General features: G+C 49.2%; 1 protein-coding gene across 1 annotated transcript in view; it reads right to left on the bottom strand.

The window, feature by feature from the left end:
* Window positions 1-27,294, bottom strand: part of LOC144728304 (eukaryotic translation initiation factor 4 gamma 1-like) — a 135,377-nt gene that overhangs the window by 27,704 nt on the left and 80,379 nt on the right. The window contains 7 exon segments of the mRNA XM_078607637.1: window positions 11-197; window positions 527-603; window positions 1,537-3,192; window positions 8,958-9,039; window positions 10,906-11,028; window positions 13,610-13,794; window positions 25,420-25,525. Coding sequence (XP_078463763.1) covers window positions 11-197; window positions 527-603; window positions 1,537-3,192; window positions 8,958-9,039; window positions 10,906-11,028; window positions 13,610-13,794; window positions 25,420-25,525 — 2,416 coding nt within the window.

Genomic DNA, 27,294 nt, shown 5'->3' with positions numbered 1-27,294 from the left:
AAGCCCTCACCATTCTTGTACTGATACTTGGAGTTGGAGCCAGTGCCGGACTTATCCTCCTTCTCCTCCCACGTCTCGTCCTTCTCCTCTGCGGGCGGCTGTGTCAGCTTGCCGGCTGAGGTCGCCTCTGGCTCAGTGCCCTTCTTAGGGGGCACAGCGGCCGCCTCCACGACTGGTGGCTCCTCCTTGGCGGTTGGCTGCAAATCGTTAGTGGGGGGGGGGGGAGCAAGCCTGGTTATGCTGGTAATCATACAGGGTGATAAAATTACACTCCATATTGTTTTTATAACGAGAAAACATTGTTGTCTCCAATCTATCTCAATAAACACATTGAACCATTTAACATCTCCCTTGTGTAGCACATGGAGCGATCGCTTTGACAAGGTTCAATTTGTTTGCCGCGTCGAGAAGGGCACCATTAAGAGAGCACCGGGCGGCTTGTCTACTATGGATTGTGCTTCGTGTCACAGCCCTCGCCTCCCGCCAGCAGCCCAGCCACCACACGAGCCCAACTTCCCCATTATACCTCCTTGAACGCGCTCATGAGGTCTCCGTCCAGTTCCTTCTTGTGCCAGTCCTTCTTCACCTTCTTCTGGGCACCGGCTGTGGGGTGCGGAGGGCACAGAGCACGTGACAAAGTTGGGAAGATTTTCAGAGGTGAGCATGTGTTGAGGGAAGTTATTGGAAGGGACAAGAATGTTAAGAAAAAGGCCAAGATACATTAAAAGACAAACTACCGTTTGCTTGATAGCTTGAAAGCGAAATTTCAGATGTGGCGGGGGCCTACCAGGAAATGAAGAAGAAAGCTCAAGATGGGTAAGGATTGAGTTGAGTTTGACCAAAAGGATCTAACAGTGGGCAGAGGGCCCGACTCAAAGAGGATGAACAGGGGGGCTGCTATGACTGCACATTGAGCCGTCGATTCCGCACTGAACGGAAGACAAACCCAGCATTCACGGATACAACATTCAGTAAGCTGCATCCTCAGATACCCTATTCATCTGCATTTCTCTACCGTCAGCCATTGACTTTACCTTGCGTGAAGTGGAAACATTAGTGGTCGCATGAAACCACGTGAAAGGTGAACCTACACTGGACTGGTGATATCTCAACAGTCCCAACACTGAAAGTGAAGAACAGCACACCTTGTCTGCATGCCGTTATATGGATGCACACAGCAGCATGATATTAAAATTTAAAATTAGCAAAAATGTCTTTGAACTTTCCCGCCAAGATGCACACTATTATGCAGCTGTTCTGGTCAATCGTGACACATCTTTGTAAATTTAACAAAGGGTTATAAAACAACCGCGAGACTCCCCAATGCTAAAATGCACATGCACCAGGTTACTCAATTTAAGGCTTAAACTATGCGAGAGTCAAATTTCATTGCCAATGGCATTGTTCAAGGCAAGTAGTCAATCTCAGGTTCACGGGATCAAAATGCAGCCCCCCACTACGCCACTGCCCTCACACGCACACTGGAAAGCAGCGGCGCATGTGCTGCGCAAGTACACACAAACAACGACCGCGTACCCTCCGAGACCGAGCCCACACCCTGGATACCATCAGTGGCAGTTGTCGCTGGACCGGGTGGGGAGGCCGGCTGCGCCGTGGGGATGTCCTCCACTTCCTCTTCCTCCACCTCCGGCTGCTCGGGGGCCTTTGGCTCCGCAGCCTTCGGCTCCGCAGCCTTCGGCTCCGCAACCTTCGGCTCCGCAGCCTTCGGCTCCGCAACCTTCGGCTCCGCAACCTTCGGCTCCGCAGCCTTCGGCTCCACGACAGGCGCCTCCACCTCCGCTGCCTCGGTCACCGTGGGAGTGGTGGCCTCCTTGGGGACCGGAGCCTCGGGCTTCTTCAAGTCCATGACGACCACGGGCGGTGGCAGCGGCTGCTGTTGCGGCTCCTGCTGCTGATGTTGCTCCTGCTCCGCAACCTCGGGTGGGGGCGGCGCCACAACCGCCGCCGCGGGAGAGGGGGCGGCAGCAACGGTGGCTGGGGAAACGGCCTTAACAGCGGGGCTGGCAACAGCGACGGGAAGCTGGGCCTGTGGCGTCGGTTGAGCCTGCGAGGCAGGTTGAGGCTGTTCTACAGGCAGTGGCTGCGGCGCAGCAACGGCCGCGGCTTTCGTGGGTGCGACCGGCTGAGCCTGCGCAATGGCCTTTGCCTGAGCAGCAGGCTTGTCTATCGCTTCAGGCGCCACCTCTGTGGGCGCGGAGATGTCCGTGTCCTTCTCGTTCAGGGGGGCGGCAGTAATGGCAGGGGCGACGGCTGGCGCGGCTGGCTCGGGGGTGGTGGCGATGACGATGGGCGCCGCAACAGCGGGGGGGGCGGGGGGTGCCGCGGGCTCCTTTTCCTGGACGGCCGGAGGCGGCACCTCCACCACGATTTCCTCCACGGCCGGCAGGGCCGGGACCATAGGCTCCACCGTTGCCACCTCCACTGCCGCCACCACCGCCAATGCAGCGGGCGCGGGCAGCGCTGCCAACGTGGCGGTCACGGGCGGCGCCACTTCCACGTGGGCAGCGGGGACAAGGGGCACCGTGCCATTGGCCGTCTGCTCCAGGGGCGGAGATGGCTCGGCCTCGGGCTCTGGGTCCGACTCCGGTGTGACCGCCACAGCCTCTGGCTGAGCAGTCACCAGTGCGGGCGGCGGATTCTGCAACTGCTGCTGTTGCAACTGCTGCTGATGCTGCTGCTGCTGTTGCAGTTGCTGCTGTTGCAGTTGCTGCTGTTGCAGTTGCTGCTGTTGCAGTTGCTGCTGTTGCAATGCAAGTTGCTGCTGCAGCTGCTGTTGTGGTGGCTGCTGTTGTGGTGGCTGCTGCTGCGGCATCTGTTGAAGCTGCTGCTGCTGCAGCTGCTGCAGCTGCTGTTGCTGCAGCTGCTGCAGCTGCTGTTGCTGCAGCTGCTGTTGCTGCAGCTGTGGCGGCTGCTGCTGCTGCGGCTGCTGCTGCTGCTGCGGCTGCTGCTGCTGCTGCAGATGCAGCTGCTGCGGCTGCTGCTGCAGCGGTTGCTGAGGCTGCGGTTGCTGAGGCTGCGGCTGCTGAGGCTGCTGCTGAGGCTGCTGAGGTTTGATGTCTTGCTGGACATCGGGTGCGTGTTGGTCAGAGCCGGTGAGAGCCGGCGGAGGAGTCGGGTCCGGAGGAGGGGGTTTGATCGTTGTCACAGCCGCAGACAGCCGCGGCTTTCCCTCTGTTGCACAAACAAGCGATGACATACATATATACACACAGGCATTGTTACAAAGCAGACAACGCGTTTGTTTAAGAAAAAAAGATACCTGTATCCTTCCTAACTTTATTCCAACCGTACGACCAGCATTATGGCACAAGGCAAATTTAATCCTTTGGGTCTCTTGCCAAACACCGGGTCCCAGTACGTTAAGAGAGAACAGCTTCACAGGAGGTGCAACACTGAAACTCCTTCAAGTGTCCTCTTTCGTCCATGTTTACGGGTGGCGTACTTTCCAACACACACTGCAGTAAACACGTTCATTACATGGCAGTCCATGTGAAACTTAGTTGTCAGGGCTGATATTTTAGCAAAAGTACTTGGGGAAAAATTCAAGTTTTTTTGTTTGTGTGCTGGCAGTCGTAACCGGCAGCGAGATTTAACCCGATGGAAAATAATACAAAACAAAATACAAAGATCTCCCGTATACCATTTAGCAGACTTAAGGCAATTGCTGTGAGCGAGCACCTATGAAGGCCACCACAGTACACAAGAGGGGGTGGTGGGTGACCAGCACCACGTCCGACCCCCTTTGTCTCCCCAATGGCGATGTTTACACATGGCACAGGGTATTCAATCGAAGTTGAGTTGACCTCGGGAGGTACAGGACCAGTTGAGATAATCGTCACTGGTGTTGGCCGTGAGCGGGACTCGAACTTCGCCACGCCCAAAGTGCACCAGCTCCCCACTGGAATAGTATTACACCCTCTCCTGGACATCCGCACAAGTGGAATAGTATTACACCCTCTCCTGGACATCCGCACAAGTGGAATAGTATTACACCCTCTCCTTGACATCCGCACAAGTGGAATAGTATTACACCCTGTAGTGTTCTGGTCTAACACTGGTGAGACAAGGCCATAAAGAAGGCCGTCTCTGGTGTAGGCCAATCAGTCTTAAATGCATATAATATCAGAACATGTTTGCTTGCATATTTTTCCAAAAGTATGTGGTTAATGCAGACTGAATGCCTTGCTAATGGTATCTAGTTAGTGTTTGAACATCTTAACATCTGTTTCATTGCCAGAAAGGGTAAAACTTATTGTTACTTTTCGACATTATTGATGCTGGCAAAAGGGTCCCATAGACACCCTCTCCTTTACAGCCACACGACTGCAGATTTGATTTTTTTCAAGTAACCAGAACACAGCCTATCAGGAAGAATACGAACCAGACAAGGCAGGTGAATCCAGGTGAAGCTGGAAGACTTTCATGTTTGTATGAGGCGAACACACAATGCAAGCGTTACTGCCGTCACGGTTAACAAGCCGTGCACACCTTTACACCCGATAATCAGGCGAACCCGTGAGCAACAAGTTGACATTGTATTGGCACGCACGATATAATTAACCCAGATTATCACGCATTTTGGATGATCGTTTTCCATATTTTCAAACCGTCCAAATTCCTATGCTAAAAAATCTCGGCGTTCACCGCGTCACCGGGAAACGATGCTCGCGAGTTCGTCATCGCAGACTCCTCACGGACTGGAAAACGCTGCCGTGAGCAGAAAAGCAGCATCCTCTTGAACATGCGTGCAGGCGTCTCCATGATCATGGACTCAGCGGTGAGACACATCAAATCGGCTTCACGTCAGGTGATTTTGCGTTTTGTACAGCTCTGGTTATGGCCACCAGCACATGAGCCCAGGCTGGAGCCTACTCTAAACCCCGCAGGCTCAGCAATAAGACGTGGGGGGGGGGGGGGCAGTGGCTTCCGATCAGCCTTTCAAAAAGCCACGTGTGAGCTCAGGAGAAAGTGTGGGGTAAGGATGCAGCCGTAGGGAAGATTACACGAAGTTAGTCTTCAGTAAGTGTGCAGACAATGCAGCTAAAAATGCAGCAACACTGCTTCTGTCATTACGAAACTCAAGAGGGCAGAGCAAGGCAAGTAATGCGCCGCGTGCTTGTTTGTAATGGTCGGACGTGCCTTTAACAGCACTTACTTTACAATTTACTTCAGCAGCAAGTTTATAAGAGCGTGAAAGAAAAACTCCTTGCTCTCGCCTAGAAAACTTAAACACTAAATAAAAATGTAGGTGGCAGGGTCACATGTGCGATGGGGTAGGTGGGAGGGGGGCGTAGAATCCCACCTAACCAACATCGCCGGTACATTATTAAAATGCCGAGCTCTCTGGGTGCTGGTCGTATGCCGGGCAGTTGCCGACATGCAGCAACCACCGTATGAGGAACAGTACACTTTAATCTTAAACGTAGGCTCTGATGGCCATTATTGATTCATAATTAGTATGTACCTACATAATTTAACCCAAAAAGCAACTGAATGTATACTTTATCCAATTAAGCCAAATTGATGTTTTCAGCAGAAAATGTTCTGCTGGCATCGTGTCTCACGGAGCTGTGGGTTTTCGCAGGTTGTTTAGAAACTTTTCTGCAATGGACTCCGTGAGCTTTGTGATCAAGATTCTCTTTTGTGATGGGGCCTCTGACTTGATTCTACATGCACGATGGGCTCACAACGATCGCAAGATCACCACAGCATTTTTATTCGAAACATTAATCCTGCTTCAATTGCCCTGGTCAGAAAAAGATTAAGGCCTAAGGCACAATTGAGAATATCAAGCCGTTTATTTATTTATTTTGCATTAACTTTATGCCAACTAAACTGCCAGACTGAAATCTATGAGCAGCAACCGTTGCTACATTTAGTGCCACGATGTATAAAACCTTGTCATAATACAGATTATCCCCCCCCCCAGCACTCACAGATTCATCTTTGTTTCCCATGGCATTTAATTATCGTTTTCAAAGCAGTCCTTCTCATGTAACGAGAGTGGCCATTGCTGATTTTTAAATCACATTGTTAAAACATACTCTACAACAACTCGTATCACTATCGGAATGGATCGTTTACGAGTTGTCACTCAACCACGCCTGGTATACCACCCGGAGGTTCCAACCCAACCCTGACGCCTGTTAATTTGGAGTTTGCATGCCCTCCCCGTGGTTGCGTGGATTTTTTCTCCGGGTTCTCCGGATTTTCCCTCCACATTTTGAAACATGCATTGAGATTATTTAGATTATTTTGGTCCTATAAATGTCCAAATGATGGGCCGCTTTGTTGAGGCATCATTTGTGGCTAGGTGGCTTCTGAAAAATAAGTGAATATCTCAGTGGGCTGTGCCTGGTAGGATGGGGATGGTTTAGTTGTATTTGTGTGTGTTTGGGTGATTTGTTTACCTTTATTGTACTTTGCACTACTGTCGTGTTTTTGTACTATTGTGACGTTCTTATCCGCCTCTACTGGACATCTGTGAAAAAGCGCTTATAGCTCATCAGATTCCTAGAGTATTTATAAATATTCTGATGCTGATGCAAACAAAATCCAAATTAAGCTCTTGCACTGGCAGAGAGATGCTGCGTTGATGGCGACATGAGCTACATGCGCTCTAGGGAACATTTCTCTCCTCGGACTACCGTCGTCTGCAAGGTGACGTGGCCAAGGCGCCATCGCTTTCTCAAGCCGTAATGCCAATGGCGTCCGACGGACGGTGACACCGAACGCCACAAGAACAGGGATCAGTGATCACGTGTCTAACAACTCGGCGTGCCCTTGATGAGAACGAATGGAATGAGCAAACCTCTGTGGCGGCCAAAGCCAGACCCCTGGGTGTGGACAGCATAAGAATGCAATTGACTTCAATTTATGCATCCATTGCTACCCAATTACGAATGGTGAGCAACTACAATTAATGACCATTGTGCCAAGCATTTAACGGCAGTCATTCATTTTCACACAATTCTAAACTCGGATTCTAAATGTTGTGGCGTGGCTCTCCAACACACCGGCGTGCTGTACTCATGACGAATTGTCACGTTCTGTTTACGTGACAACCCTGACTAGTTGGTTGTCGGGTGGTGGTGGGTTTAACGACACATTTATATATTTACGCGATCTAACACAAAAAAACATCTACAGTAAAACCTTGGATTGCGATTAACTTGGTCTGCGAGTGTTTTGCAAGAGCAATTAATTTTAACTTGATAAACGAGCGATGTCTTGCAATACGAGCAGTACGTACAGTATACGCTTTGTCTGCCGAGCGTCACGTGATCACAACTGAGCCAATGGTTATTCTCTCTCGCTGCGAAATTGTGAGTAATCGTCTCCCATGCTCGGTCTCAGTCAGCGTGCCTCACTCGTATAGTCAACATCCGTGCGAGCGTACACGGTTTACTATAGCGTTGTGACTACGAGTGTGTGCGTAAAGCATTTTTTTATTTTGTGTCCAAGTGTAGTGACTGTTCTTTAGTAACTATACTGCAAGTGAAAGTAGTCCTACACAATAACCCTCCTCTCTCTCGTCTCCCTCACACCAGCCACGATTCAATTTAATTAATAAATGTGATTACTTTATATTAAATAAAAATAATAAAAATATAAGGTATTTTGTATTAATAATTTGTATATGAATACAGTATTTTTGGGTTGTGGAACGAATCATCCGAGTTTCCATTATATATACGAGTGCTTTGGATTACAAACACATTTCCGGAACAAATTATGCTCGCAATCCAAGGTTTTACTGTATTACAAATTCTAACTTGTGATACATGGGAGGCTCAGCAAAGTTCGCTGTCGGCCAGCAACGGCTCGTGTCCACCGAGATGACCCGATGATGTAGGCGTCACCGGTGAGCAACGCTACGTGGCACTACGCAACTCAACGCGAGGCCCCCATGTTTATTACCAGCGTGGGTTCACATTGGTGAGCGATGCGCAAATCTCCAGCCACCTTTGCCAGTCATTCATGTCCTGCGCTATAGTTTGCCTTTCGCAATGCCAATACAATCTCATTCAAAACGGATATGCAAATGTAAAAATCTATGATCACGCGATAGATTGTGTAGACCACCAGCAACGGTAACATATATCCAACAGAACACCAAACCATATCCATGTTATAAATTGTCCTCATCTGGTTCTAAAGTATGTGCTCGAAATAAACTAAACTTTAAACTATTTTTTATTTTACCAGGTGAAGCCCACCGAGCTGCATAGCCCTTTTTCAGAAGCGACCTGGCCAAAAATGATAGCCCAATTAAGTGGCTTATCGTGTGGAAATGTATAGCAGCCAAGTAATCTAAATTATTCCAGATCAAATGAATGGCATTTTTTTCAAAAGCACCCAAAGTAAAAGCACGTTAAGCTCAACACGTCACTGTAAGCGGTCTCCACACTTCACTCACTATGACCACCAGTGAACGGTCTGCACCATTAATGGTTAGTGGTGGAGACCATTAACTGATATTTAATTAATACCAATTACAGCCTCTTGACCACTTAAAGACTGCCTTTATCAAGAGAAAAACCAGGCTGAATGCTGGAGGGGATTAGTATTTTTCACGTTTGCCCAAATATAAGTTGGCATATCCAAGCAAAGGAAAATATGTGCCTGCAAATAGCATGTCAAAAAGCAATACGAACATTGCTTTGGCGAGTAAGAATGCACGGACCTCAAACTGGAAATATGGCACTAATTGATGTGGCACGTGGTGCTAAATATTGAAGTGTTGGGTGAGTCCGTCCTGTTTTGTTTCATTGCTATATTCGGACTCCCTTCTGCAATCGTATCTTACGGACGCCGACACCACTAATTAAACCCCTCCCCCCTCATTGTACGCAGAACGGGTTAACTCGTTGGGGTAAACCGTGGCTGACGTTCGGCGTGACGAGATGAGCGTTTGTGTCGCAACGCAGACGTACCTGGGCGGGCCGGTGGCCCCATGGGGTGCGGCAGGGTGCTCTCCCCGTTGCTCTGCGGCGGCGCCAGCAGCAGGGGCTGTGGCTTGAGGTAAAAGAGGTGAGGAGGAGCGGGGTGAGCGTAAACAAACTGCCTCCAACCAAACCGCCGGCAAGCAACAAAAAGCACCGCCAAACACGGGCACGTAAAAAGCCACGATGGCAACGGAACCAAAGCAAGTCGGGGGGGGGGGGGGTAGAGAGGAGAGAGAGGGGAGAGAGTAGAGAAAGAGGAGAGAGATAGGAAAGGGGAGGAGAGAGGAAACGGCAACAAAAACGTAACAGGGAAATCATAGAAAGGAAAAAAATAGCCAATGATGCGTTGTCAGATTCGTTAAGAGTTTTGTTACAAATTATAGGTCGTCAATGGGGAGAAAAAAAACGAACAATGGAAACAATAAAGAGAAAGAAGAGGCGGTAGAATTCAACATAACGAAATGTCATGAATCGAAATTAATCGTAAGGGAGATGTGTTGTGCAGATGAGATGCAAGAGAGAACAAGACGGGACAACATTAACTACGAAGATTTTGAAGCAAAGAACATGACGTGAGCTGCTAGTATAGAGCTACCAGATCGCTACAAAGAGCAGCACACACGAAGCAGCGCTACTCGGTACACAGCCAGGCGCATTCACGGCTCACTGAGCCAAATTCAACAAGCGCATACATCAACAACGACGAGGCTGTTTTTCGATAAGCATGACGGAACGTCCACATAAAGACACATCATCCTCCTCCTCTTCCTCACCCTCCTCCTGCCTGTGGGATTCTGACAGTAGAGCCCTGCGCCCATCTCATGGCCAGCGACTGCGGCTGCTGGGGCATGCGTAGGAAGTAAAGATGAACTAAGTATGTATGTATATTGGAAGGAGGTATGTTGAACTTCTTTTACGTAGACAACCGTGCTAATCAGACGTGCGGGAGAAGGACAGCAAACTAAACATAAAAAGGCATTCGAAAGAAATTCGTTTTCAATCTGGACAATTTAAAAGTGCATAGGTCCACTGGCTTTCTAAGGAAGACCACTCCAGGTGGCCGCAGAAGCGCATCCGGAAGCGCGCGATGCGGTGACCGTCTTTGTTCGATGGTTAGTCAAAAGCTGCCGCTGCTGCGAGGATGATCGGATTTAGCGTGATGGTTCAAGTGACCGGTGGACGGCAGAGTGGACGCGGAGAAACCGTTACTCGCCCACCCCAGCAGCCAACACGCCGTGACTGCCATGCTGCCACGTGCCAAATTCAGCAATCTCCGTTTTAAGAACGCATCGGTTAAAAAAAGGAGGCAACAGGTGATAAAATAATTGTGCCAACAACATTTAGTGATTCCGCCAAATGCATGACCGTAATCTATTCGCCTTTATTCGTCAGGTATTAAAACGTGCAACACGTCACGAACGCATTTTTCACTAATGCCTAAAATAATGCGACTCTCAACACCCAACCTCAAAAGGAGGGGGGCGAGGCGAAGCTAGCCGGGGATGCGGCACGTTGGCCACTCAACCGTGGCACACGTTGAAAAACATTGTAAGAACTCATTGGTGAACCTGCAACAGCATGGTGCAGTAAATGGTAACCAAGCCTTTCCCTTTTCTCTAACGCGACGAATTATATTTCAAGGCACTAAGTGTAGCTGGAGATATGAATCAAGGCTGAATAATGCAGGGTAGCGGTACTGTGTCAGGACAGTGAGAGATATGGGAGCGTGGACATTTGTGTTGTGCTGCAATGTGTGGGGTACACGGTGAAATGTTGTGTGCAGCATTGTTTTGTATGCCGGTTTGTTTTGATCCGTGTGCATGATGCAGTACCTGTGACGGTGTAGGTGGTGTGTGTGTGCATGCTGTGATCTGTGTGTGGGTACCTGTGGCGGTGTAGATGGTGTGTGTGCATGCTGTGACCTGTGTGGGGGTACCTGTGGCGGTGTAGGTGTCGAGCTGGACCGAGACGGAGGGGTAGAGTTACGCGTGGTTCCGCCCCCGGACATGATTTCTTCCGTTATATCTTTGCCCCCTTGCGTTGGATCTCTGATTCGAATCTATAGAAAAATGCAACAACTACATCAGCTACTGGCTCACAGCTGCGTTCACACAACTGCAGAGATGAAGCTTCATCAACGGGCGCTCACACACCAAATGCCCCAGCACAGATTAAAAAAAAGGGCTGCCCCCCCACCACCCACTCTGCGGGTGCGTCCCCACCGAATTAACGCAAATTGTGTGGCACTGCGAGCATTACATCCTGCACGGCTGGTACAGTCACTGGATGGGGCTGGTTTACAGCCAGTCCTTCTAACAAAGCCACACCACACGAGAACCAACAACCACCCCCCACATCAATCAGAGCAACTCCTCGACCTCCCTCTGCATTCCCTGCAACCCACCCAGAAAATAGCGCCCCAAGGAATGCAACTCTCGCCCTCCCCCTCCCCCCAACTGTCGCAACTCAATGCTGCGTTTCAACCGCGACAGCACGCGGGCCCGCTCATCATCGCACTGTAAATCCTGCCTGCGGCATTCCTTTTTCGGCATGGCATTCCTAACCAAGCACCTCGTTTAATCCAAATTCCCAATAAGTTAATGGGCATGCGAACATTGCCGCGTTCCACGCGTAAATGTGCGCGTGCACATCATTACAACCGTACTCGTGCCATCTACACGCGCCCCCGTGCCAATGGGCGCCTGGCACTCACATGCTTTATAACTGGCACTACTACCCCATCATAACATGACGTGACCATCTGTCGCACAGTAACGCAAGATTACTTTGGGCTATGTCGTAATTAAGATCACACGAATCAACACGTTTCTGATGATAAAATACTCGTGATTTAGAGAGAACATCACCCCTTCCTTCATTTAACCCAAGACAATCGCATGCGTGGCGTAAAAACACCATACTTTCCCGAGGACATATCAAGCATTCATACAAACACTCGAACAGTAAATGGCAATAGCAGAAAGACGCGGATTCTTTCCAACCTCACAAACCGCTGTACAATGCGTTAAGGCCGTTCTAATTACCGTGACGCGAGGCCTACATTTACACGTTAAGAGTACGCCGGTTGTTTGGCGTGACAAACATTACAGGTAACAAGGCCATCACTCGGGGGCCAATTGCCAATTTAATCCCGGCACGACGCAGGCAGGGGACCACCACTTTGATGTCGTGAGCATGACGGCGCTTTTAGTTGCGAGCGCGCAGGCAAACACAGCCTCCCCCACAGCGGAGTTGCGGAACCCAGGACGATGATCAGTGGGAACATGCCTCCATCCAGACCAATCACCGTTAACAAGCCTCAAGCTGGCCCGAAAAAATTACAGTTTAATACGAATTCTACTGTATGGCTGGCTGTTCCCAACAGTGGGAGCGTTCAAGGCAGCACGAGCAATTTCGGAAGTTGAAAGCCCTTGCTGGGTTGACGAAGCCGAGTGCCCCCACTGTTCACTCCCGTGGGCTCCAAGAGCCGAGTGGAGACGTAACGTTGTCCTGGCTCCAAGTTTGCCATTAATTTCGTTATGGTAAATATATTTTGGTCTTTTTTTTCTTTCAACCTACCAATTCCTCCACAATTGCACATGCTTGGAATGTGGACGAGCGACAAGAATGGCCTCCAGTTGAGTGACCCCCCCACCCCCCCCCCTTAAGTGAGAGCACCGCAAATGTCTCGCAATCCCTGCGGACAGCGAGGCTGCAAAACTACTTCGGATTGTCTACATCCATTGGGAAATCGCCCAGCCACACGACGTCAATTGTAAAAATTAGATGGTCAAAAATATATTGAACACGCAAAGATTTGCAATGCATGTGCAAAAGCTCTCAAAACTTACCCAGACCACCACAGCTCAAAACAACTTGAAGTGGTGGGGCGCATTGTCTGAGGCTGCCTCAACTCAAAGAGTTGCAAACATGTGGCTGTCCCAACAAGCAGCAATTAAACCAATGGAGACCAGTTTCACCCTCATTAGGCCGCACCAGTGCAGTAGTCATCCATGTAAAACTATAAACTATTTTTATTTTATCAGTTAAGGCCCCACTGAGCTATGCAGCAATGTGTCAGAAGCGACCTGGCTACAATTGATAATTCAACGAAGTGACTTATCACGTGGAAATGTATAGCAGCCAAATACTCTTAGGGCATGTTTCTAAATGTGGAGGGGAAAAACCGGAGGACACGGAGAAAAATCCACACGACCAGAGGGAGAACATGCAAACTCCAAATATTCAAGCGTCAGGGTCAGGATGACACTCATGACCTCCTGTATACCAGGTGTTATATGCCTCTGGGAGTCCCGTACAAGACTTACCTTTCCACTCCGGGACCCATTAGCTTGCCTAAAAGGCAACAATTGTGTAAGTTCCACGTTCCAATGGAGGCGGAGAGTCTCTTTCATAATTCGAAAAAAGACTGTTAAAGGATATTTTATAGACCCCAAAGGGATGATGGGCTGGTGTCAACCCCCCCCAAAACCTTGCGATTGCAGGGCAGCTCGCTTCAGCGCTGGCGCACTTGGCCAGAATGTGAAGTAGTGAAAGGGCCCAACGTGTACATGGCACCCGACTCCCAAACAGAGACCTACGCGACGTGCCCCGGCGATCCGAATGCGTGACGTCTGTACCTGCTTTCTCTCCCGCTTCATCTGCGATGCCATGGCATTTTGCTGCTGCTGTTGTTGCTGCTGCTGTTGCTGCTGCTGTTGCTGCTGCTGTTGCTGCTGCGCGTGGGAGATGGGCACAAAGGGCGGCTGCTGCAGACTATAGGGCGGCACGGCCTGCGCGGCCGCTCCGGAGTAGAATGTGTTGCCTGCACAGCCAGAAACACACGCACGCACACAGGAGCGCGCACACACGGGCAGGAGGAGAACGGTCAGTGAGTGCGCCGAAGGGCTCCTCTCAAGAAGAGGAACTACACAATGACACCGGTCTGTCACAGAACTGGACAGCAAGGGTGGCAGTACAGTACGGTAAGAAATTACAGTATGGGATTCTTTGGTTTAGTATGGTATGATCTTACGCTAAGATACTTTTTTATCAGGTACGGTAAGTATGCAATTTTTTCATATCCTTGTCGTACAAACAAAGGTGATCAATTATTTACAAGCTAAAGCTTCTGAAATTCTGATATTCTCCTCTCGTCTTTAATTAACACATCAGTTATCAAAAACTAAAACCCTCAGGCAAGATTCCTTTTCAAACTTCGACTTACCATTGATAGCCAATTGGATCATTGCATGGTGAAAGCATGACAGAGTGAAATGCCTTAGAGAAGGTGTCTTCATTCAGCAGCAGATGAATTAATGGGCAGTGGTGATTTACATTATTTGAACTTGTGACTGGTTTTAAGGTGACCTTGCTCAACTGTTTGCCACTTTCTAAATTGCAAACGTTCCATAATCCATGCGTTCCTTTTCCCGTGTCTCAAGTGTAATATTCAAAGGCATATTACAGCGAGACACATGCCACAGCATGTGATACACACCACGCTGGTCAGCGCGTTGAGCTATGGATGCCAATCAGCCAACAGAAACTCTGATTAATGGCTGCTTCGCGACTCAAAAGTACTGTACCGACAAGCAAGCGAGTGGTTAAAACGACCCCGGTAAACACAAGCGTGACTCTCTACAGATTACATGTGCACAAGCACTAGGTCACAGTGCACTGGGGGTTTAAGTTCCACAACCGCAGGATGGAGCAACACGTCCGACCTCAAGTGAGCAACAACCAGTGGACAATAACACGGCAAACTGTGGGTAACCGAACACTTGCGTACAATTCCTACATTTCACAATTAAAAGTCACAGATTCCCATGCTCAACTGGGTAAAGACAGTGCTCTCATCTCCTGTTTACATCCCCAAGCCAGTGGTGAACATTTCACATTCCTATGATGGGGAGCAAGACTGTCCACAGGCACCGCCCTACTCAAACCATAAGGTGGTTCCTCTCACTTTATTAACCGCCTCTGGAAGATTGAGGGGATGGGTCCCCCCCCAACCAGGATTTGGACTCGAAACCTGACTGCAAGCCACTGAGCCACCCCCACTAAGGTTATACGTGGCGGGGGGGCGGCTTGAATAACGGATAAAAGTAAGGACGTTAACAAAGCACCCGATTAGCCATTGTTATGGTAAAGAAACAGGTCAAAGAAGTCAACCCGCATGTTTCCTACCCCCTCCTACATTACTCTCTCGAGCCCCCCCCCCTCACTCACCACCGGCCGCATTGCCACAATGCCTCACATTGGCATCAGCACGAGGCGCACAGCCCACAAGCCCCAGAGCGAGCGAGAGTGGTCGATGACTTCCACGTGCACAATGTGCACACAAACGCAACAAAATTCCAAGCATTCCACAAGGGGCACTGGGCAGTCAGAGCCACCCCACCCCCCAGAGCACAGTGGGGGAAGAGAAATCCACACAATGGGAGAACCACCATATAGGACAAATTCATAGGAATACAGGCACAAACCAAAAACAGCGCCACCCCATTTATGCAAACAGTGTATTCATTTTATTGAGATAGACAACAGCAGCAGCATGCTTCTTGTTTTAAATGCGTCGGAAGCATTGTTCCGTAACCGCTTTTGAATATGTCCTCAACTCAACTTTAGACAGACCTCATCAACAGTCCAACACAGCTTTGTCCGTGTATAAAAAATGATTTGTCCGCTTCAAAACCGGCGGTTAATTGTGGCGGCTATCAGATGCCCACATATGCCCTTCCATTAACTCAAATAGCCGCACCCAGCAGAGGCAGCCAGCAAGACCTGCTTCAACTCGACAGACAGGCGAGACAAGCAGCCATTTCAACTCCGGATTAATCCATGTCCCTGGCCGCCAACTCAAAGATCACTCGCCAGGCAGGAGGAATACTTTCACCGGCCTTATACGTGCTCTAATAAACCCTGAAAAGTTGTTTGTAGTGGGTAGTGGCCAACACAAAAGTTACATTTTCCTAGGGTTGCCAGTTCGTCTAAATCTGGCGAGCCCATGACTGGCCCCATCCATGCGTGTCACACGACGGCTTCGTTGACTCTAAATCATGAGTCAAGCCGCCTCCACGGAGTTTGCAAGATCAACTCTGCACGTGCTGTGGCATTTTGCAATAGCTTTTCCCTCAGATCTCCCATTGCAACATGGACGCCGGGCCCTCGGCTGGTTAGATATATACGCGTTTGCGCGATTCTAAAACACCGTAAGTACGGTGCACGATTCACACGTTCAGATGTAAGAATATTCGACACATTACAACTTTGCACAATATATCATCTTCAAGCCTCGACAACATCAGTGTTTTTATTGAGGATCCGCAGCCAGACTTATCCGACTAGTTTCGCCCTGCGCGCGTGCATGGCCAACACACTTCCACGCATACAGGCAAATAAATCCCAGAGTCAAAAGCAACCAACATTACCTTACTATACAAAAAATACCAAATCCATTAAATTTGGGCCTAGATGTTGAACTGTTCAACGTCAAAAGCGAGTTCTTAGTTGCGTATTTTGCGTGGTAGAATATCGCACATCAATGTACTGTACCGAGCATTCCGGCACGTGCCAGCACGAAACCAAAACAGCCAGTACAGTTACACAGTATTGTCTCGTTATTCACGAGGGATACGTTCAAGAGATGCTCGTGAATAGCAAATTTCGCAGATACTGGTCTACGAATATCGTACTCGCAACATCTGCAGACGCTTCTAAAGTTTAGAGAAGTTCTCTTTATCTCATCACTTTCTCTCTCATCATCAATTTCTCTCTCATCATCACTTTCTCTCTCATCATCACTTTCTCTCTCATCATCACTTTCGCTCAATGCAGTGGTCGTGTAAAGTTCCATATGTGATTCAAGAATAGACAAAATCGCGAACAGCAAATTCGTGAATAACGAGGCAATACTGTACCGACTTCCAGTTCATTTAACAGAGGGGCCAACGCGCAATAACGCAGCTGCTAAACGGCCTGGTTTGCCAGCCCCGTCGCCATTACGAAACCAGACCATTACGAAAGACCGATCTAGCCAGACGCCACCACCACCGTACTGGTTTTGTCCACATCCATGCTGACCGCCAAGTGTTTTCTTTTTTCAACTGCAGCAATAACAAGGCCAGAATGCAGCAGCAGGAATCCAGCAGCGAAGGCCGAGTGGGCGCATGCTTTGAAGCGGCTCAACACTTTGATGCGGCGAAGGCTACAAGACGAGGGCTCCGAAGGTCACTCGCTTCCCCCTACCCGCCCTCTTGCCACGTGGCGGACTGCATGCGATACACGCATGTTGCACACTTTATCGCCAAGCAATGTGTGCGGGTGTGCAAACTCTTTTGGCTCGCGTCAGCTCATCGATGTGTACCAGTGTGGAACACCAGGCTCAGTCTCAACACTACAGAGCACTGTGGGGGGCTCAAACCGCCAGGAAAAAGCTGACCCAAGATAAACAGTTCCTAAGATTAAGATAAGCAACTCCACCGATGTTCACGTTTATAAATGCTTCTAAATATTATAAACGACACAAACTGGGTATTTGCAACTGGGGGCGTATATATTTGGTGCCACATGCCACGGTGTGCAGCAGGGGGATATTCGTCTTCGGGAATGCAGACTTCATCGGCAAGTCGGCGGTGAAGTCGAGAGCGGCCGATGGGAAGAAGTGGAGAGAACTCATCCGTGGCCTTACGTCCCATAGGGGATGAATAGGAATAACCAACTCTTAGAGTGGCTGTTAACATTCATGTGGCCACCTTCTAAACAATCCCGAACCACTTTGAGCCACAACTGCCCTGTGTTGAGTGAATGCAAACGATGAGCCCAAGCACAGTTCGCCACAATTGACGCTGTCGCTTCGGTGGTAGTCATTTAGACGTAATTTTGGGTTGAAATTTAAATTCAAACTTGATATGAATAATCACCAACTGTCCTGCACGCTGCACCCGGGTTTCTAAAGCCTCTCAATTGCATTTGATGCCATGTTTGCATTTGTTTAGCTTAATGCATGGGCACTCCCTGCCGAAATAAACAATATCCATCTAAATCTACGTATTCCAACAGAATTATCCAATTCAATCCACCGCTCGATGAAGGCATCTCCACCATTCACAACCGCGTGCTGCGTTCCATCTCATGCCCGATTTACGGCTCCATCTCTCCAGTTAGTGCGCCAGGACTTTGACATCGTCTGGTTGGCGCAATCCATTAGGAGTTTTGTCCCACAGAACCCCATCACATCTTGCTCAACGATGAAAGTTCAGTCGGGCAACTTTTCTTGCTCCCTACTGCATGGGGGGGGGGGGGATTCCCAATCGCGTTTCTTTCAGGAAGTCAGAGGAGTGTGCGCAACTTTCAGTAATCCTTCGGGCGTGCCTTTGACAATCAATGTAAATCCCTTTCACATTTCTAGAGGCTAAATAAAGTCACCGAGGACAAATACAAGAGCCCACAACGTCGACTACAATGTATTACCCTGACCCATCAGCTACCAGTGGTGTGCAATCGGAGGGGCGTGCACAGGACTCAGTTTGTTTAAGGCGTTTACTAAAATTACCACCGAGCAAGCATGCTTTATTAATTTCACGAGTGAAATCCGAACCGGTCCAACAACTGCCGCCACTGACGAGAGGTGTGGGGGGGGAGGCCGTCATCCAACAGTGGAATGACAGAGCTGTGAACTAACAAACTATCAGCTACACAGTGTTTATTCAGTCTCCCCAGCCCCACCCACAAAACCACTTTCAGGGTTGCACGTCAACAAGACATAAAAAGCAGCATTACCACCGATGCCACACATTGTCCTGCACCTCTCGATTAGCACGGCGGTTGGCTACATACGATGCGAAAGTTCAACGAACACACACACATCTCTGTTCTGACGAATGCTCAGGCAAGCAAAGCTGCAATACAAGCTCAACTCAACTGCCACAATCATTCCAGAGACTAAAAAAACACACACAAGGCTGGGAGAGCAAGCGCCTACATAAACCATGTCACCGCTCCCAGTCCATTACTCACGGACGGCGGACAGACCCACCTACATGCCGTCTTCATCGCGGCCCCGTACGGCAAGGCGGACACCGAGGCAGGGCGCGGAGCGGTGCGGCCCAATGCAGGCAGCGCAGCAAAGGCAACCGACGCACAATCCTCTGACGTGCCGCGCACTTTCTAATGCCGTAAGCAGTCGCGGGCACAGCAGATTGCGGGCATCCGCAGGGGAGGGGGGGGCGAGCGTCACGTGGTGGCGGCGGCGCCAACGGGAGAGTAAAATACGCGCCAAGGGCCGAGGAGGATGAGGGGGGGGGCTGTAACTCGAGCGGCCGCTGTTGCCGCGGATCCTTTCGGTGAATTTCGCCACGGCGGCGTGTCGACACTGGGGGCGGCCGCGCTGCCTCGTCAGCTGATTTGCGCTCCCCATTCCAAAATTCTGGTTAATGTGTAACACATGCCCGCGCACGCCTCGCATATCCAGCAGAGGCCCCCGGCCCAGCTCGGTGCTGCCTCGCCCCACCCCCAGCCAATAGAGTTGCGCAAGCCAAGTGTCAGGACGCCCCCGTGTACAGTAGCGCGGACTTCTGGCACTGGGCGCTCTCTCGCGGTTAGCCGCGTACGGTGGGAAGCCGCGTACGGTGTTGGGGCGGAAAACGGTGGTGGCGGGCGCGGGTCACACGAGCTTGCCTTACCTGGCCCCTGACAAGCCCCCCCCCCCCTTTCCCGCTGCTCCCGCGGACCCACAGCTGGGACCCAAATAGAGAGTCGTGCGCCGCCAACGCCGCCCACGGCACGCACGGAGAGCACTTGTTTGGGGAATAAGGACCCAACCAAAGTTTGCCCGTGGCTGTGTTATTAAATTATGAGTTAAAACAGCTCTGGCATATCTGTTTAAAAAATCGACAGACTGCACGCCTCTCCATTCCCTCTTTTGCACTACCCTGAGTAACACCACGTGGCTCGCATCGACACTATCAATCTCCCCCACGATCAAGATGTCATCTTGCCGCTGACGCCACCACATCCCACCAAAGCCTTTTAGCACTCCCCCGCCGACGTACAAATGGCAACAAAAACATGCACCGCAGGTTTTTGTCAATCAGTACAAATTAAAACGTATAAGTGAAATTTAATACTACTTGTACAGTTTTAAGACAGTTTAACACGTAGGCGCCCATCTAATTATGAACTAAACATTCGCCCGTCGGTGTAGAAAAAACAATGACGCAAATAAACGGAGGTCGTCGAAGGAGACGTTACTGCCCGTTTGTTTTGTTGGCTGTCCAAACATAGGCTGTCTCGACAATAAACACTGCACAACACAAGCTGACCTCGTGCTTGACAGGACGACTCACGTGAACACATGCAAGTCAGCTGATGCAGAGGAGAAGAACGCTTTAGCAGTCATACATCCAAACAGCGCACGGGACACTCAGACAGCACGCAGCCCCAACAGGGCAAGGAACGTACCACCAATAATCGTGCCGGCTTCAATCCTAGAAATTGTGTTGTTTTAACCCGCCCGAACTCGACTTCTGTGAAGAGCTTTATCTCACCAGATTCCTCCAGTATAAATAAATATTCCGATTCTGAATCCCCAATTTTTTTTTACTTTGTTCACACTCATCCATTGAGATCAAGACCTGTTGAGGATTCACTGTTGTTTGCACGTTATACATTTTACTGTGAGTTTAAGCAAGTCAGGAGCATCCTCCATCTCTGAGCATGGGAACATAACCCAATAAAGCATTTAGAAAAGCGACAATTCAATGACACTGTCCAGGTCTATAACATTTCAGGGAAACTCTTGCAATGAACAAAGGACCTATATTGTCACCCAATTTAACCGGAAGCAAGCTTGGTTGAATGTAACGTTTTATGAACGCTGTAAACCCTCCACTGTTTCCCATTCTGTCCTGTGTGTTTATGCCTTCAGCTATATGCACACTGTAACGCTGAAATTCAACTCGCATGCCCGTCTCGAGCACTGCAAGTATCGAGGCTTAACCACTTTGTTTCAAGCATTTTAAGCTTCACGGCAGCGTGCAGATTAGCGACACTACCACATGACCTTAACATGTTGGGGCCTCTGCAGCTAAACTGGGGAAAGCCCAGAGGCTGTGGTCAAATGGTGTCAAACTATCAGTTGGTTACTCTCTCTGCTCTGGGCCAAAATTAAACCGATCTTCTACCAGTGTTCGGGGATACCGTATTATAAAGTAGCATCAGAATGCGTCGATGAAACCCCAATTGTGTGACGAACGATACACGCAAAGAATCGCTTGGCTAGGAATCGATAATATTATTTATGATTACGGCAAAGTTTGCACAAATACAATCATTTAACCGGAATGCCTGGATTGACTGGCACGGCAAAGAGGAGTGAGTGGGGGGGGCAATGTGACTGGGTCCTAACAAGACAGGCAAAAACACACAGGACGCACAAGGACAAAACAATGAGGGACACTATTGGAACCTCATTTGCCAGTAAAAAATATAATTGGTTTTTTACCCTTCTATCTGGCAACAAAACTGACACCTTTTTTTTTACAAGGAGTCATGTTTGCATAGACCACAATACCTGCAGCCATAATGCAAACAAAAAACATAACTCTGATAATATATGCACTGTCCTTGAAGTTGATTGGTCCACACCCGAGACAGCTTTCCTTAGAGCCTAGTCTCACATGGGTTGGACCAGATGACGCCAAAAGGCGCACAACTCAAAGACAATGCACCATCAGAGTATGAGAGCTCGGGGTAAGCATTTACACCATTGGAACCTCATTTGCCAGTAAAAAATATGATAATTGTTTTTTTTACCCTTCTTGACCAATCACCAATCAACTTCAAGGACAGTGCATATATTATCAGAGTTATGTTTTTTGTTTGCATTATGGCTGCAAGTATTGTGGTCTATGCAAACATGACTCCTTGTAAAAAAAGGTGTCAGTTTTGTTGCCAGATAGAAGGGTAAAAAACCAAATATCAATGAGGGACACTCTTTAAGAGACGGTACAAAATCTGTGAGAGAGGAGATGGGACAAGATTGTACAGAATATGCAATGACGCACAGCACGAAATGTGACGCAAAACCCGCATTACAGACAACACGAGGATCAAATAGGTGGTGGTCCAAAGGAGGCATCGGATACGCACGATGCACTCTGCGAGAAGGCAGCACCCACCTCGCGGTGAACCCAGACTGCCTGGAGATGGCGGAAATGCTAAGGGGCCGCTGTGTAGCGACAGCATGACCCTTATTTTTATTGTAAGCAACTTGAGAGGTTGATGTGCAATGATTAATAGTAGCCTAACAATCATTGTTTTTACCAGGTAAGCTATGTAGCTCTTTTTCAGAAGCGACCAGGCCACAAATGATAGCTCAACTTAGTGACTTCTCATGTGGAAATGTATAGCAGCCAAACACTCTAAAGGCGTGATGTCGATTCTAAATGTGGAGGGAAAAACCAGAGGACCCGGAGAAAATCAACACAACCACAGGGAGAACATGCAAACTCCAAATATACAGGCATCAGGATCGAAATCAAACACACGACCTCATGTATATCAGGTGAGGTACTTAACATCTCGCTACCGTGGCACCGAATCATCTATATAACGTCGCCAAAAATTATCATTCACTATCGTGTGAAAAAACGCAATTTGATGCAAGAATCGAATCGCTGTGCCCTATCAACGCGATCAATCGAATCACCAGGAGGTCCAATTGTTTTAAAACAGAGGTTCTCAACCTTTCAGTTGCAGTGATATTTTCAGGGATCCTGAGTTTCCATGCCCTTCGTTTTTGGATAAATTGCTTGGAAATATAACTTATAAATATAAAAATTACTTTCACAAAAATAAGTTTTGCTTCCTACGCGTAAAAGTGCGTCTCGGGACACACGTTCATTCTATGGCTGGGAGGCGTTTTAAAATAGCCCCTGAAGGTTTGTTTTTAGGTTCGGCAAAAAATAGATACGCAGATATCTCTTGGGCATAGGCGGACAGCAAGACAGGCTGGAAAAGAAGCTCGTTAGGGAACATCTATATAAAAAAAGAGACATTTGTGAATGTGTGATTGTTCGAAATGTTTAGCATACTTCCCAAAATGCAACAAACTTGAAATTTGGCATGTGGGTAGCTTCCAGACTGTACACAGTAATGGATATATTTCGCACGGCAAGTGAGCGGTGACAGTCACATCTGTGATGTCACTCGAATGCAGCAGCATCACGCATCCCCCCCCCACCCTCCGCGTAGGCCGTGTATTAATCCAAGACAAGAATCCAAGTCTCGGGCGAAGCCGGGTAGTAAAGCTAGTTGTTTATATTTCTTAAGCCACTTGTGGTGAAAAAAAACTGGCCTCTGGAGCACGTAGCAAGCCCACGACACAGTCAGTTTCATCAAAGAGCAGACGAAGCACCTTTGAGTAAAATCCACATAAGTTTGCATCTTCGCAAAATGCAGATACAACAGCAGTGATGTACAGCCGTTCACTCCCCTGCCGGATGAGGGGGGCCTCCCCCCACGCCGTGCGCGGGTCATGGGGATTGTTTTGACGCGAGTACACGCCCATCATTGCCGGGTTGGTGAACGCCCCAGGTGCAAACATGGGAGCATAGTAGTACAGTGTAATAATGGGCCTTGCTGCACTGGACGTAGCCCCACGGTTAACGTGCAACGATGACCAGCACTCAAAGTTGAGGAACTGGGCGCTCCTCATAAAATGCACGTCCTGTGATTTTCAGATTGCAATCTTCACGTATAGTGGACCCCTCTGCTATGCACAAAGCGGCGTAGCCGTCTTAATCTAATATTTCTTGCACGGCTCAGCTTTGAAGAAACTCCCTTCCGCCTCTTCTGGTCTTGCCAGCTTCATACAACTGCACATTTCTCGCCCTGCTGTTGCCGCTGATTCGCATTGTGGAAGGACAGCCTCACTTAATTGTGACATAAAAAAACACCAGACGCGTATCAAAGGTTGTTACGGGAGGTCTCCGAGGCAAAGGTACAGAGAAAATCTTCAGAATTTCATTTCAGGACTGTTCGAGGCGCAAAGCCCTTTCCAAGCTCACGGGCTGATGTGTGACGTGTGTGCGTATGCGCTGGGTCACTGATGTGTGTGCGTATGCGCTGGGTCACTGTGATGTGTCTGCGTATGTGCTGGGTCACTGTGACCCGTTTTAGGAGTCGGTGAGTAAACATCATTTTCGTTCATCCCGCGAGGCTTCTGGACTTTGTAGTGCATTGCCGCGATGCTGCAATCCAGGTAATATGTTATTGCGCTGAAAATGTGGCACTGATCTTTTGTCTTGCAGTCTCTGCAGGTAAATTAAGATTTAAAAAAACAGTGAGGTCTAATGTGCAAAGGCACTTTCTTGATTTCACACGGTCCTCCAGAAAGCAATTTGTGAATCATTAAATTGTATATATTAAGGTGTGCCGCACTCTCAAGCGCAGTTTGCATTGTGTTGTGGAAACCGTAAAAATGCTTCGAGGAAAATGCAAATTGCTCCGAATATCCATTTACCGCCCTTAACAATGGAGTAGAAGCCAATTAAAAGGCTGCGTGAATAAAAAGCGGTGGCAAATCAATGCCAAGTTACACTGGCAACTGGGTAGTCCCATGTGCGGTGGTTCATGTGTAACGCCCATCTTTAAAGGGGGGGGCCGACGGGTCGGGTGGAGGTATAGTAGGTCGGCTGCAGACTTACCTGCACGTTCTCAATATTATCCTCATGCGCGAGATCTCAGGCTTCCTCTCGCGTGGAAATACTCAATGAGGAGATTGACACAGAAGCTCAAAGTAATATCCTTTCTGAAATGGGTATTGTTTTTAATACAGACGTGTGTATATGCATGCTCGGAGGTGGAGTGGTAACACCGTGGGGTTAGCACTGTCCCACAAACCCGAGGCCCTGAGTTCGTTTCCCGGCCAAGACGAATGCAAGTAGCGAGTGATATCAACCCACACTGACCAGCATGGAGAAGTAACCATCGTTGCGTATTTCCCCAGGAAAGCCACACCGAGTCCAAACAACTATTGTCAAGGAGGGTCTGACAATAACAGTGAGATGTTTAGCCAAAAACAATGATATTGTATGTGTTTTAGCGTCGGGAGGAAGACCGTGTAGAACAGGGGCTGAAATAAACTCCACGCAGAAAGACGCCCGAGTCATGAATCGAACCCCAATGTATTTCTTGCTGCAGGTCACAAGTGTTATCACTGGCACATCCCTATTGCACTTTAAAGGCAATCCATCATGACCTGCACAGGTAGAGTGGCCGTCATCCAGCAGTCAAATGATAAATGGATATACATTACCATGAGTTCGCTACGCATATTTCATCATGCATACGTGGTGTACCAACCTCCACCCTCCCTCGGCGTGTGGGTTGGACGGTGGAAGCCCCCCCCCCGCCCCCCCCCGAGGCTGCGTGCGGTCGCTCTCACCGTACGGGTACTCCGTGCCGTGCCCCGGCCCGGAGAAGAGCGCCGACGCGGTGCCCGCCGGCTGCACCGGGTACTGCGGCGTCTGGTTCACGTACGACGGGCGGAACTGCACGCAGGACACAGAGCGAAAAGGTGGAGGGCAAGGCGCCATTAAGGGAAATGCGCGGTGACGTGCCACGGCAGCGACGGACACCACAGCCGACAAAAGCAGAGTGCGCCGTACACCCCTCCACACCGTCACCGTTCCGATGACGTCTGCAGGTTGCCGGGTGGGGTCCCGTTCACCACCGAATCTCAGAACGTGCAAGCGGCTCGGCATTAATTTTCTTCAGAAGCGTAGTAGTGCCGTTGCAGAGAACTGTAGCGGCACGACCGTACTCTACAACTGCTGGCGTCAAACTGTGGCACACGCCCCCAACCCCCCTCCCTTGTGGGAGCCTCAGTACCGAATACGTTTTTTAATTTAAGAATTATTCCAATTCAGTCCCGATGACCGATGATGCACACGCACGTCATCGGAACGGGTGAAGTGGCGCGTGTCCGTGGGGTCCGTACTCTGCGGCCGGGTGAGCTGCCCGGGACCCTGATGGAGGAGTGCCTGCAAGAGCCTTGGCTTTCTCCGCATGGGACGCAATGTGCCGCAGGGAGACAGATTCTCACGGCACAGCCCGGGTGTCTGGATCTCCCATTCTCAGGCAACTGTTTCCTTGCACTCCCTTGATATTCAATTATATCTCTAATGGTGGTCACAGCCCTGCGTCTTACTTCCCATCTATGCTTTTACAAATTCCTCCCCCTGCAATCCGCACATCCGTGCCGCAAATATAACTACCCTCTCTTTTGCAATCGCTCACCAACCTCTGCTCGATCAGAGGTTTTGTTCCCTGCTGTGGTATCTAGTTGGCCAGTGAATACAACTTGACCACTCGACCAGGACGAGACCGAATGCTACACACCCAAAAATGCTTCATGTCGTTGCATTGCACCATAATCTACACCGATTTATATTTTATATTAACATCGAGTTAATTACCGTTATTATTTTGCCCAAGCAATGTTTATTCTGGGTCGCCTTGCAGTGAACGGAGATAGCATTGTAGTATTGTGGTACCGCATTGTATTGTACCACCGTGGCGGCCGCGAGAGCGCACGGAGAGAGACGTGTCGCGAAACCACCGACAGCGACACATTGAGCAAAGGTCCACACACACCAGAGCGCAGGCACGCAGCTCGACAAAGCTCCCTTCTCGTACGTATGTTGAACTTCTTTCACACCGTACATAGCCAACCGTGTTAATTGGAGCGATTCACGCAATTAATATCAACACAGCCCACTGATTAGTGAATCAGTGTTGCCCAGTGAGGTAATTCTACCGCATTTCCCCAACTGGTTATTCATTCATCGGGATAATTCTGTACGGTCTGTGTGGAAAGCACTCTGGAAGGTTGGCGTGCAGCACTGAAATCACAATGTCCGTTTTGCACGATCCCTTCCATATGCTGTGCCTTAACAAAGCTTAACATTCAACTATTCTACCGTCAACTTGAGTTTGCGATTAAGAACGTAAGTGTTGTTTCTCCCAGTTAAGTTAATTCACAAAAATGTGTTCAACACTCTCCACAATTTAATAAAATAGCAAAAAAACACAACCACTGAGCAATAAATGGCCACTTACATGAAGTGTCACGTTTAAAATGGCTGAGTGGACCTAGGGGAGGCCCAGAACCGGTTCCAATAATCGTCACTGGTGTTGGTGTCCGTGAGCAGGAATCGAACTCGGGTCACCAGGTTCATAGCACGGCACACTAACCACTACACTTCCACTCCCCCACATATTGATCTCACAGACACGCACAACTTCGTTAATCTCTCAC

This window comes from Lampetra planeri, chromosome 28 (genome assembly GCF_965212315.1).
Source record: "Lampetra planeri chromosome 28, kcLamPlan1.2.h2, whole genome shotgun sequence".
NCBI lineage: Eukaryota > Metazoa > Chordata > Hyperoartia > Petromyzontiformes > Petromyzontidae > Lampetra > Lampetra planeri.
This window is presented reverse-complemented; position numbering and strand designations above follow the sequence as displayed.